At 42.8% G+C, this 14606-nt stretch overlaps 1 protein-coding gene across 1 annotated transcript; it reads left to right on the plus strand.

Annotated features, from left to right (window-relative positions):
• Nucleotides 1-1867: 1867 nt before the first annotated feature.
• On the plus strand, nucleotides 1868-8981 carry LOC136768002 (uncharacterized). Its single transcript, XM_066722065.1, has 5 exons — nucleotides 1868-2030; nucleotides 4988-5270; nucleotides 5887-5955; nucleotides 6384-6485; nucleotides 7167-8981. Exons 2-5 carry the CDS (start codon nucleotides 4991-4993, stop codon nucleotides 8441-8443), a joined length of 1728 nt encoding a protein of 575 aa, XP_066578162.1. The 5' UTR covers nucleotides 1868-2030; nucleotides 4988-4990; the 3' UTR covers nucleotides 8444-8981.
• Nucleotides 8982-14606: the final 5625 nt, after the last annotated feature.

A 14606-nucleotide genomic window follows, 5' to 3' on the forward strand; every position in this document is an offset into this window, starting at 1 on the left:
CACAATCAGGAAGGCTGTGTCCATTGTCAACGTTAGAAGGCACAGTCTACACCCCTGTCTGGTGGCCCAACACTGCGTGGAGTTCCAGGACCCTGAGAGTGGGAAACACAGGATTATAGAGCTTCCGGAGGGAGACAACATCCTCACCCAGGAGAAGGACCTTACAGAAGAGTTTACCTTCAAGATGCACTTCCAAATGGGGGTGTTTGAAGACATCACGGAGACAGAGGTAGTCCTACCTGGGGGGGAGATGAAGCACATCACTTACAATGAGCCCTTATTTAAGAAGCTGCTGGAGAACTTCTCAGAATGCATTAGTCAGGCAGTGCTCCCGACGCTGGCCGTCTTCAAGAAGGTTCAGAGGGAGAGAGACTTATTCTGAGCCGTTTCAGGAGATGGCCATTCCTGACTTTGCAGGAGTTCCCCTGAAGACGGAGAGGTCTGGATAGGGTGCACTACTGCCCTTTTTTGACACTAAACATATCTTATAAGAATTCTGCCTAATGGTTCATTTTTCAATTTTTGATTAATTACTATTGTACAATAAATGAACACGTATTTCCGCCCATCCTCGTCTTGTCTGTTACTTAAACCAGGCATGAGAGGCCCGGCAGTGCTTGACCTACCCCCCACACTGTCACACTGTGTTATATTGTTTTTTATTCTATGAAGTGCTCTAAGGTAACCTTGCATAGGGTGCTATAACAAACAAAAATTGATGGATTGACTGATTGATAACAATGCAACGTGGAGTTGTAATCTCAGTTTTTAATAAAGCATTTTAGAAAAGACTTTGCCATACTTCCTCTATGTTGTGCTGTTTGACTGTCTGAGCCATCCATTAGCAGAAAAGCATAGTTCATGTTTATTTGGGACAGCAGAAAATAGGTCCATTCTGAAACATTGTGGCTGTTAAGAACTGATCCTAGTCAGATGATCATATGGGTTAAATGCAGCCCCAGGGCAGTGCATGTGTATCTCAAACACTACAGATCCTGTGACACTGTTTCACTCTCAATATGTAACCTTGAGTCTGTAAGTGAGCAACATAACTGGTTACAAATCGGAGTCGGTGAGAACATTGTAAATACGTAATTGCCACAATTAACACAATCATCCTTGAGATACCTGTGTATGCACAGAGTGAAGAAGCAGAGGAAGGCAAAAATTAAACACAAAAGCTTCTGTTCCCACTCGCAATCCAGGAGCGCAGGTCTCGACACAAAAGCAGATGTAGGCAAATTAGGATGCAGCACAAGAGTGCCCCCTGGAGCCCAGTGTGAGACTTACTACAAAGGCACGGACGTAGTTCTGTCAGTGCTGGCACAGGTTTGAAATATCCCAATATTGTACTGGTTAGTCACAGTGCCGCCCTTACACCCTCCCCTCTACAACAGCACAGCACCCTGCGCGTACACACCCCTAATGACAAGCGTGTCCTCGTATGTGTGGTAAAATAGTGAATATGGTAATTATATACCCAGTTCATCAAATTTAGTATTTTTGTATTATTTTTGATTATTATAAGTTACAGTGGTAATGCTATCAAAGTATAACTGAGTATCGATGAGGAGAGCAGATAAAAAGGTTCTGGTACACAAGAAAGGACAGGTTTTTTTTTTTTTTTTTTTCTGCTGTGGTTTTTGACAGCTGCACTATGTCGCCTCTTCCTGTTTCTCACATTGCCTGTGTGTGAAGGTGGTCTGTGACATCAGAGGCAAAGTCCTGCTTATCTGTTCATCTGCAATACAACTGCCTTCCCCCTAAACCAAAGCGTGTTTTCCAGCCTGCCTACGCGGACTTGCACACGTATTTCCTGCTCTGGTCTCAAGTTATTAACAAGTGTTCTGTGTATTTGTCTGTTAGTTTTGAGTGTCTAAGTTAGTTTTGTTTAATCTTCAAAGCTGATGGGATATTGCTGCACAGCACAAGGAGCCCCGCTCTTCTCTGATGTCATCCTCTGAAAGCAGAAGCTCAGCAAAGACACAGATCTGCGCTCCAAACCTTGTCCAGTTCGTCTCTGAAATCCGGTATTATTTATATTATTTATAAATAATTATTTCCGCACATAGATACTTTTGGGAGAAACTGCTTCCAATAGTACTACTGTTTCTACTACTACTAATTATTATCATTAACATCATAATACATCATAAAACATAAAGCATCATCTCTCTCTCTCTCTCTCTCTCTCTCTCTCTCTCTCTCAGAATTAACATAGTGTGAGAGTGGTGAGTTGTCCAGCCCCAGGACTCTTGCCTGGGGACTATTGCCTTTTACTTTTACAAGACAATAGTATTTTATTTCTGTCTAGAATATTAGTGCAACTATCAGACCAGATAAATAAACCCAGCACGAATCACAATAGGTTTTGTTCTTGCCAAAATCTGTCAGCCCAGACCCCACAGCAAAAATGAGCAGTGCTGGTTATCAACAATGACTATTTTGTGGCTAACTGTCATATTGTATCTATCTATTAATTTGTTTAGATTTATGAAGCTGGAAAGCTGTATTTGTGCATTCCAACAACACCAATAAAATGCACCGTTGCTCAGCCAATTGTATCATTTGTTCAGGTTGCCTGCATGTGTACCTCTTAGATGAATAGCGGTAATCAATACGTTTGTAGTGCTGTGTCAGTCCTAGGTTCTGACTGTCCCGATATAGGATTTTTACATCACATTAAAGTTGTGTATCCATTTATGTGTACAGGTATAGTTTATATGCTGTTTTATCTCCAATGGTTTTACATTAACGCTCTACATGTTGAAATAAATAAATGAATACATACAATTTGAAATACATTACAGACCTTGTTTATTTTTAACGTTCTATCTCTCTCTCTCAATTCAATTCAATTCAATGCAAGCTTTATTGGCATGACATTTGTATAGAAGTATTGTCAAAAGCATGTGATATAGACCGATCAGCCATAACATTATGACCACTGACAGGTGAAGTGAATAACACTGATAATCTCGTTATCATGGCACCTGTCAGTGGGTGGGATATATTAGGCAGCAAGTGAACATTTTATCCTCAAAGTTGATGTGTTAGAAGCAGGAAAAATGGGCAAGCGTAAGGATCTGAGCGACTTTGATAAGGGCCCATCTGACTGGGTCAGAGCATCTCCCAAACTGCAGCTCTTGTGGGGTGTTCCCGGTCTGCAGTGGTCAGTACCTATCAAAAGTGGTCCAAGGAAGGAAAAGCGGTGAACCGGCAACAGGGTCATGGGCGGCCAAGGCTCACTGATGCACGTTGGGAGCGAAGGCTGGCCCGTGTGGTCCGATCCAACAGACGAGTACTGTAGCTCAAATTGCTGAAAAAGTGAATGCTGGTTCTGATAGAAAGGTGTCAGAACACACAGTGCATCGCAGTTTGTTGCGTATGGGGCTGCGTAGCCGCAGACCAGTCAGGGTGCCCATGCTGACACCTGTCCACTGCCGAAAGCGCCTACAATGGGCACGTGAGTAATAAATAAAAAAATTAAATTAAAAATGGTATGATTAGGAACATTTAAATACATGAAAGTAATATATCATAGTAAATAATATTTATGAGAAAAAACTAGACATCGATAAAACGTTCCTTATTCCCAGTAAAGTCCCCCCTCTCTGACCTTAGAAAATAGCTCTAACACTACCCCCCCTCTGATGCGCTGATCCTATATCAGACTATGGGCTGTGTGGCTGCCCCCCCCTTACCTGTAGCAATGGGCCTGTGCGGTTGCAGGCTGTCCACCCACTGTACACACTGTCCCTACATTGTCCACCAATTGTCCCTCCGGCTGTGGCATGCAGACACATATTTGGCTGCTATACCAGCAGTGTTCTCCTCCTCTCCCAGAAGGATGGGGACCTTTTCAGTATCTGGGAGGAGTGTGAATTCTCTGATATGGTTCCGAAATTTGGGGGTGTATTCTTTTCGTATGTCTGTGTATTTCGAGCAGGACAGCAGGAAGTGTGTCTCTGTTTCGATCTCTCCCTGCTCACAGTGGCGCACAGCCGCTCCTCTCTGGTGACCCAGGACCAGCTGGCCAAGAGGGTCCCACTCTGGGGAGAGCTGGTTGCTCAGTAGTGCTTTGTGGTGGTAGGACTCAGGGTCCGCCTGCTTTAGGTGGGACCAGAACTTCACTGCCCTCTTCTGGATGGGATCAGCAGGGGAAACAGATCCATTGTTTTGGGCATTCCTGTGGACCTGCAGAATGTGCTTACAGAATTCAAATTGCAGTTTTTCTATCAGGCTTTTGTCCCAGACTGTATAGGTGGGGTTTGTGAGGGGACCCCACACCTCTATCCCATAGAGGGGGTTTTTATGGTGTAGAAAGCCTGACATGCCTTTTCTTTTAGTGTGTTGGTGGCCTGATTTAAACTCCCTGAGGCACTGAGGGTCAGGCCCAGGTAGCTGTGGCTGGTGCTGTGCTGTAGCACCGTGCTGCCCAGCGTGAGGCAGTATCTGTGTCCCTGAGATCTGGCTTTTGTCTGGAAAACCATGACTCTGGTCTTTTCCAGATTGACTGTCAGGGCCCATTTCTGACAGTACTGCACCAGCAGGGCCAGGTTCCACTGCAGCCCCTGCTCTGTGGGCGACAGCAGCACCAGGTGTAGAGCAGGAACTTGATCTCTGTCATGGAGAGTGAGGCCGGGGGCGTCAGACTGCTTCAACACTGTGGCCAAGTCATTGATGTAGATGTTGAACAGTGTTGGACTTTTATCACCAATCTTCACTGCGCACTTATTTTCCGAGTAAATTGATTTGATGATGTCATAGACTTTACCCCCTACACCACTTTGGAAGAGCCTGTAAAGTAGTCCTTTGTGCCAGATTGAATAAAAAACTTTCTTAAAGTCAATAAAGCAAGCAAATATTTTACCTATTTTTTGGTAGATGTGTTTGTCTATGAGGGTGTGTACGATTTAAATATAGTGTGATGTGTGGTGTTTTGGTAGGAAGCCAATCTGACTCTCTCTCTTTCTCTTTCTTTCAGGAAATGGAGGTTGAAATTACACAGGGAAAGTGGACCCTGGCCCTGTCCAATATTATAGAGGAACTGACAGCCAGTCAGTATAAGAGGATGCTGATGCTGCTCACTGACTTGCCTTCTGGGAGAAAGGAGAGTGACAAGGAGACCATCTGTGAAGTGATCATCTCACACTATGGCCTGCAGCGATCGGTGACTGTCATTCAGGAGGTCATGAGAAAAATACCCAGGAATGACCCCTGCATGCTTGAGATGCTGGAGCCCTTTGTGTCTGCGATCTCCAACAGAGGTACCACCCCCCGGAGAACACACTGTGTTCTGGCAGAGTTGTGTGAGGTCCTGGTTTGGATGCAATTTGGTTCTGCAAAATATGATGTCAGCAAAGCGTCACAGAAGTGTGTGACCCCTGAACACCCCTGAGTTTTCTGTCACACAATAACACTGCTTCAATACACATCATGCACAATTCTGTTATTTTCAATACATAAAACTTGGTTCAGAGTTTCTCATTCCACTTAAATCAACTTATTCTTTGTGTTGAATTATTTGTCAAACACAAATCCTGGAATACAGTTCTGTAAATATAATTTCATAGTGTTACTTTACAATGTTTTGACCACATCCCCTGGAGTCTAGGGAATGGGGTCTCCACACCAGCATGCTGTCCTATGTTCACTTTATTGCGATGTTAACTTAGTTGCGGTGGCAACTTCTGGCTTTCTCCACTACTACACAGTGATGGACATCCAAAGCACTGTGGTGGTTTTGTTGTTAATAACCTATAGAATAAAAGTCACACATCTATGTCAGAACGAACTGTCTGCAGTCTTATAGTGACAACCCTATCTCTCTGTCCAACCCCTTAAACTTTCTCTTTCTTTCTCCATTGGTATTTCTGCTTCAAGAGCAGCAAGGCCCTGTGGATGAATGTGACAGACCCCCTCCTGAGAAACGGCATAAGAGAAACAAACCAGGTCAGTACTGCCACATTGTCACACACAGTCACCCAAACAATGTCTCTCACACACTGTCACACACATCTATCTCTCTATCTCTCTCTCTCTTTCTCTTGTTGTGCCACCTCAACTGTGCACTAATGATCTATCACCTGTGGGGGTTAATCTGTGCATGACTTAGAAATGTCTAGGTTTAGGATTATGATCAGGAGTGTATCCTCAGTTGTCCCCAGGAAGGTATACACCTTCCACTTATTTTACTGGCTCCAGTGGTGCCAGTGGATGGAATTGACGCATGACAGCAAAACAATAACACAATAATACAGACAGACCCCCCACAAATACCCCCTAGCATGTGATCTTTTGAAGAAGACTCTTTGTTTTCCTTTTTTTACATTTTGTGTAAAATGTGCTAGTTTACAATTTGCTTTCGCTCTCACCTGTAGAGAAGAAGTGGACCAGACCTGATATCTCAACTTCAATTGCAGAAGGGCTCCAGAAAACTGATCCCAGTCTTAGAGATGAAGGGGCTACAAGAGCCCAGCTAGGTGAGCATCGCAGGGTCCCGTGGGTGTGGACCAATAAACGATTAAGCACAAGTCAGGGATCCATGCAACTGAGTGGGATGATAAACATGGTGTGGAAGCCTCCTTGGGTAGCATGCAGAACACCTATGGTTTTTAATTGGAGTTTTAAACTGAAGTGGAGGAGGGGAGGAGGGGAGGAGGGGAGGAGGGGAGGAGGCCAGCCCCAATCTCGCACCTGACTCCCACCTTCCCCAGCATAAGTATCCAGCAAGAAGCCTACTTTCCCAGCATTCATTGCTTTGCCTCTCTCCTTCACCCCCCCTCATTCTACTTAGTTGGGGGGGTTCTGATGGCCTCATCCTCATGGCCAGGTCATTGTTCCCTTAGTCAAATCAAGTCTAGGCCAAAATAAACTCTATTAACCTTCTAATACGTACGTCTACTGGTGTGGCCCGAACTCCAGAAGTTGAAGTCAAGGTGTGAGGATAGTCAAAAGGACTGGCTGCCAAAAATGAGAGGAGGCATTTTTTCCAATCTAGATCACTTGGTTTGCATTGGTAAAAAGCCAGTGATCAGGCCATTATCTAGTTATTTATTCAGGGCTCATAGATTTGCTGTTTCAGACTCCCACAAAGCCTGCCTTCCTGAGATGCCACTATCTTTTGTTCCCTCACGACTCTGTTTTCTTCTCCCCCCACTCAGCTGCCTACAGCCTGTCAGAACTAGACCAGCACCTGGAGAACCGCGAGGTATGCCACCGGTATGTCGCTGACCTGCGGGAGAAGCTGAAGGAAGAGGAGCTGGTGAAGCTGAGGTGTACCATCCAGGGCAAGAAGCTGAGGTGGGGGTTTATCTGCACCTGGGAGAGGATGAGGGAGATCTGCATCAACCAGCGGCTGAGGAAGCTAGTGGAAGGCGGCTGCCAGAAGGACTTCCCTTTCAAGATCGTGCTGAATTACATCTTCGAGAATAATGCCAAGTATGCCAAGGCCTGCAGTGGACGACCGGCTTCACTCAGCCAGACCAGCGCATGCTTTCGGTCCATCGATGACCCAACACAAGAGCAAGGGCAGGACCGCTCCTGTCCAGCACCTTCTCAGTCTGCCCGGGATGGAGTCGCTCACATTAATAGCAGCCTTCCCACAGAGGTCAACGTCGGCGGCAAAAGCTCAACTGTGGACCAAGGCGAGGCTGCCCCCTCAGAGAGCAGCAGAGGAGAAAACCCAGAGCCCAGTGGCAGAAGTAGGCTGTCCCCGGGAAGGCTATCCACCTCTCTGGGGGATGCGAGCCTTATCCCAGCCACAGATGCTAAAGGGCCTTCTCTTGAGCTGTGGAGGGGTGACAGCTGGGAAGATCCACAGGGAAACTGCAATGAACCTTTGGGGACCAGAGATCCAGTAGAAATACCCCAACTCCAAGAAACAACCAAGAAAAAGGGCAGCTTGGTAAAAAGGGGGCAAAGGAAGAAGCCAGTAGCGAGGGAGGAGCAGCAGAGGAAGATGGAGAGTCTAAGAGAGTGGGCCAGTGCTAACAACCTCCTGGGGAAGAGGAGAAGTGAAGAGGAAGAGGAGGAGATGAGAGCAGTCAGAGATAGGATCACCTTCGTTAACATCAGGGGGCACAGGCAGTTCCCAACCTTGGTGGCTGAACGCTGCATGGTGTTCGAAGACCCTGACACTGGCAAGAGACGGATCCTGGACATCCAGGTGCCAGAAGGAGATCGAGAGCGTCAGAAGATCCTGAACAAAAACCAGGATCTGACAGACGAGTTTTCCTTCAAGACGCAGTTTCACATGGGCGTGCTGGGGGACGTCTGTGGCACAGACCTGATCTTGCCAGGCCGTGTGATTAAGACCATCCCTTACAAGCCAAGGAGGTTTAAGGCCATGCTGGAGACGTTTGTGGAATATATGCAAGAGGCAGTCCTCCCAGCGCTGGCTGTGTTTAAAGAGAAGCAGCAGGAGAGTGAGCTGTTCTAAGGTATTCGGGACTGGGTTACGCAAAGCCAACTCCTCTTCCCAGCCAGTGTGGCTCCTTATGCATGTCTGATTTCTACTGTTAGTGTGTGATATTGTGTGAAATTACGTCTCTTATGCTACAACTTCTTATAAATCACCCACATGAGGATTACATAAAAAACATATTTCCATTGAAAAAAATATTGTATCGTATCGAACATAAAACTATTCAAAACAAATATACATCCCGTGAAACTGGCACCACTTGCATTAAGTGTCCTGAAATGTCCATAGAGAATTTTACAATCCTAATAATTCTCTGAATGGGGAGACATTTATTAGACAAGATGTATGGACATTGATGTTATGAAATTCTGCTCTGTGATTGGCTGTTTTCTTAAATATAAGATTTATAATTAACATAGTCAGTAGTTTAATGCTAAATAGTGTATTTTTTGGCAGGATAATTGCATTTATTTTCACCACTTCATATCCTTTTGTTTTTATAACTTTTCATACTGTACAACTATTCTTCTCAATAAATGTTTGTGAATCCAAGTCAGAAGTGTGTTTGTCCCTTCCGATAGTGTGTAAGCCACAGCAACACATGTAATGCTCCCTTTCCCGTAGCCCTTGACTGTGACCCTACATCTTGACAGCACTTAGCTTTTACCATCCAGGATGTATGACCTCACTTACTGTACTTAACTGTATAAATTGGAAGTTGTAAAATGTATTTTACTTTGAATTGCTTTGTATAATGTAAATTTGAATTTGTAATGTTTGATGCCTTGTACTGAACTGTACTTTGTATAGCACTTATGCTGTAAGTTGCCCTGGATAAGGGCATCTGCCAAGAAGAAGAAGAAGAAGAAGAAGAAGAAGAAGAAGAAGAAGAAGAAGAAGAAGAATTTTTGTTTGTTTTTAAACACTCCACTGATCATTGGCTACGTATATCTAGATTTGATTTTACTACCTCATTGGGTGAATCATGTTTTGCATTTTGCCTTCATTTCCACTGCAACGCTGAAAGCAAGGGGGCCAGAGAATAAAGGTAACACCATGTTTTAATGCATTTCTTTATATAATATTGAGGTGACATGGTTGCAGAGTTGCCGTAACAGGTCAGTGGGCAGTGATCTTTAATGTGACTTAATTGTCGAGTGCACACTATGCTCCTGTATGGCATTGGGTAAAACCTGGAACGCCAGAACAGTGGAAAGATTTACAAAGACGTCCAAAACTGAAAAATACTTATTTTGGGCTGTCGGAAACTTGTGTTTTAATTGAAAATATTATATTACACAGTGTAAATAATACTAATACTTAACTTTAATACTACTAACAACAACAACAACAACAACAATTATATTGTATACACATTTTCTACAATTTGTTAAACTGAACAGAATTTGTAAATGTAATAGTGGCATTAAGGTACAATGCTGGGGCCCAATGCATAGTAGAAAGGCCCCCCTTTAAACCAATGGTAGTGTTATGCTGGGGCACTGTTTATGGAACTGGGAATAGACCTCCAAACTGGTGTCCCAGTGTATTAGGAACTAATGTACAGATATCGATACAAATGTATCTTTGTTTGTTTCTGACGGCCTGTAACATGCCTTTTGCTATATTATAACTTAATAACTGTCTATATTCACCTGAGCTTTATGGACTATGCCTATAATGGAAGCTTGTTTCTGACATCCAGAAATTAAACTAAAACAATGTACCACTACACACTTTCAGTAATTTAGCAAACAGCCAAAGCTCAAAACTCTACTTCTGTTCCTGTATGTATTTACTGCCCCCCTCCTGCAATACAGGCAAATACAGATGAAGGCTCTGAAGACCCCTACGAATCAGGCTCGCCTTCTGTTGTGTAGTGTAGTGTAGTCGTCTTTTGCACTGTCTGTTTGGATCCAATCGTATAGCCAATGCTGTTCACAGATTTTGTCTGCACTACCACCACTCGCCATTACAGGCAGGCATGCTAAAGAGCACTGGAAATAGGTAGCTGTGTAGAGCATAGATTTGTACAGAGGCAAACAAATAAAATAAAATTGAATGAACCTATTCAAGGTAAAACTCGGTATAGATGCAAAGGCACAGCCACCATGTTAACTGGTGGCAGGTAAGGTGAACTTGGACTGTGCAGTGAAAATAATGAGAAAAAACCCTTACAGCCAGCCAGCTATCTAGTTTAGCAACACAATTAATGTCATCATCATTAAAACAGTTACTTTAACCAGTATGCAAGCAAACCAAATTATATTACAATACCTTTCTCTTGTGCTTGTTTTTCCTTCCCAGTATTTCTATTTTTACGTTTTTTGTTCACGATTGATATGCTATTATAATTTGGTAGTTTTGCAATCCTAAAATATATTTATTCTTATTTTCTGCAACAACCAAACTCTAGCAGCTGGGGGCCAAGCGGCTACTTTTGTTGCTTATGCCTAGGAATGCTTCTGGTGTTACATCTCTATTTTCTCCCCAGACTGACACTCCTCCTAAAAGTCAGGAGAGAGAGTTGAAATGCCTGTAGTGATTATTTCCCACTATGGCGTGAAAAAGTCTGTGGCTGTCATTCAGGATGTATTGAAGAAAATACATAGAAAAGACTGCAAGCTACTTGACATCCTGCAGCCCTATGTGTCTGCGGTCACACCCGGAGGTACAGTCAGCTGGGTGGCACAACCACAAACACGTTAGCCACGGAGAAGCATAAACGGAGTAATGCCGGTTTGTCCACATAATTAGTATTTTGTCCCTCGAACTGCACATTTCGTTAATATAATTCACATTTCGTCAACATAATTCACATTTTATCCCACGAAATGCCCACGTATTTTGTGCTTGGCAATTTTGGACGAAATGTAAAATGTTCTTTGCTTTTCGTGGACGGAATGAACAATTAGCATAATGATCGGACAGGTGACTGATCAAAGCATTGATCCAGAGACCTATAGTAACATATACAGTGAGGGAAAAAAGTATTTGATCCCCTGCTGATTTTGTACGTTTGCCCACTGACAAAGAAATGATCAGTCTATAATTTTAATGGTAGGTGTATTTTAACAGTGAGAGACAGAATAACAACAACAACAACCAAAAAAAAAAAACGCATTTCAAAAAAGTTATAAATTGATTTGCATGTTAATGAGGGAAATAAGTATTTGATCCCCTATCAATCAGCAAGATTTCTGGGACAAGATTGTAGACCTACACAAGGCTGGAATGGGCTACAAGACCATCGCCAAGCAGCTTGGTGAGAAGGTGACAACAGTTGGAAGAAACACAAAATAACTGTCAGTCTCCCTTGGTCTGGGGCTCCATGCAAAATCTCACCTCGTGGAGTTTCAATGATCATGAGAACGGTGAGGAATCAGCCCAGAACTACACGGGAGGATCTTGTTAATGATCTCAAGGCAGCTGGGACCATAGTTACCAAGAAAACAATTGGTAACACACTACGCCGTGAAGGACTGAAATCCTGCAGCGCCCGCAAGGTCCCCCTGCTCAAGAAAGCACATGTACAGGCCCGTCTGAAGTTTGCCAATGAACATCTGAATGATTCAGAGGAGAACTGGGTGAAAGTGTTGTGATCAGATGAGACCAAAATCGAGCTCTTTGGCATCAACTCAACGTGCCGTGTTCGGAGGAGGAGGAATGACCACAAGAACACCATCCCCACCGTCAGACATGGAGGTGGAAACATTATGCTTTGGGGGTGTTTTTCTGCTAAGGGGACAGGACAACTGCACCGCATCAAAGGGACGATGGACGGGGCCATGTACCGTCAAATCTTGGGTGAGAACCTCCTTCCCTCAGCCAGGGCATTGAAAATGGGTCGTGGATGGGTATTCCAGCATGACAATGACCCAAAACACACAGCCAAGGCAACAAAGGAGTGGCTCAAGAAGAAGCACATTAAGGTCCTGGAGTGGCCTAGCCAGTCTCCAGACCTTAATCCCATAGAAAATCTGTGGAGGGAGCTGAAGGTTCGAGTTGCCAAACGTCAGCCTCGAAACCTTAATGACTTGGAGAGGATCTGCAAAGAGGAGTGGGACAAAATCCCTCCTGAGATGTGTGCAAACCTGGTGGCCAAGTAAAAGAAACATCTGACCTCTGTGATTGCCAACAAGGGTTTTGCCACCAAGTACTAAGTCGAAGGGGTCAAATACTTATTTCCCTCATTAACATGCAAATCAATGTATAACTTTTTTGAAATGTGTTTTTCTGGATTTTTTTTGTTGTTATTCTGTCTCTCACTGCTAAAATACACCTACCATTAAAATTATATACTGATCATTTCTTTGTCAGTGGGCAAACATACAAAATCAGCAGGTGATCAAATACTTTTTCCCCCCACTGTATGTAGGTATACTCTCTTGTGTGACTGCCCTTTTCTTTTGGTGTAGTATTTGTGATTACATCATAGTTAAAGATTGTTTATGCACTATTGATTTTATGTGTGAAGCACTTTATATAAATACAATATGTATTTATTGGTATATATGTATTTATATATGTATTTATATATATTTATATATTATATAAATATTTATAGACCTAACTGTTTGTATGTATGATTTTATATACAGTACTGTGCAAAAGTTTTAAGCAGGTGTGAAAAAATGCTGTAAAGTAAGAATGCTTTCAAAAATAGACTTGTTAATAGATTATATTTATCAATTAACTAAATGCAAAGTGAGTGAACAGAAGAAAAACTAAATCAAATCCATAATTGGTGTGGCCACCCTTTGCCTTCAAAACAACATCAATTCTTCTGTCTTGCCATGGTGTATGACTTCTGACCGTAAACTGTCTTCAGCAACCTCACCTTGTTAGCTGAGTTTGGCTGTTCCTCACCCAGTTTTATTCCTCCTACACAGCTGTTTCTGTTTCAGTTCATGATTGTGTTTCTACCTACATATTGAATTGATGATCATTAGCACCTGTTTGGTATAATTGTTTAATCATACACCTGACTATATGCCTGCAAAATCCCTGACTTTGTGCAAGTGTGCCTTGAAGAATTGATTCTGTTTTGAAGGCAAAGGGTGGTCACACCAAATATGGATTTGATTTAGTTTTTCTTCTGTTCACTCACTTTGCATTTAGTTAATTGATAAATATAATCTATTTACAAGTCTATTTTTGAAAGCATTCTTACTTTACAGCATTTTTTCATACCTGCTTAAAACTTTTGCACAGTACTGTATATAAAATCATACATACAAACAGTTAGGTCCATAAATATAGGACAGTGACACAATTGTTATCATTTTGGCTCTGTATGCCACCACAATGGATTTGAAAGGAAACCATTTTTCTCCTCATCTGGTGATGTCTATGGGTTCCAGACTTCAGGCAGTCATTGACTGCAAAGAATTGAATCTCACAATTTAATTAATGATTATGTTAGTTTGCCTGTATACGTTTGAGCCCCTAAAATTGGGGGGAACACATATAAAAATGGGTGTAATTCCTACACCATTCACCCAATTTAAGAACATAAGAACATACAATTTACAAATGAGAGGACATTCAACCCATCATGCTTGTTTGGTGTCCATTAATAACTAAGTGATCCAAGGATCCTATCCAGTCTGATTTTAAATGTTCACAAATTTTCAGCTTCAACCACATCGCTGGGGAGTTTGTTCAGTTTGTGACGCCTCTCTGTGTAAAGAAGTGTCTCCTGTTTTCTGTCTTGAATGCCTTGAAGCCCAATTTCCATTTGTGTCCCCGGGTGCGTGTGTCCCTGCTGATCTGGAAAAGCTCCTCTGGTTTGATGTGGTCCATACCTTTCATGATTTTGAAGACTTGGATCAAGTCCCCATGTTTTAAATTCTACACTTTTGACAAAATACCCTAGCATCCTGTTTGCCTTTTTTATTGCTTCCCCACATTGTTTGGATGGAGAAAGTGAGGAGTCCACATAGACTCCTAGGTCTTTCTCATGCATTACTTCATCTAGTTCTTCCTCCCATAGTGTAATTATAGTGGACATTTCTGTTACCTGCATGTAATACCTTGCACTTGTCCACATTGAGTTTCATCTGCCAGGTGTCAACCTGAATTTTATCTAAGACCCTTTGAATAAGCTGTGCTCCAAGAGTATGGTTTTCATTGAGAAGCTCCTCTATTTTCTGTCTAATCATAGATAAGACTGTAA

Source organism: Amia ocellicauda, chromosome 14, assembly GCF_036373705.1.
Source record: "Amia ocellicauda isolate fAmiCal2 chromosome 14, fAmiCal2.hap1, whole genome shotgun sequence".
In the NCBI taxonomy this organism is placed as follows: Eukaryota; Metazoa; Chordata; class Actinopteri; order Amiiformes; family Amiidae; genus Amia; species Amia ocellicauda.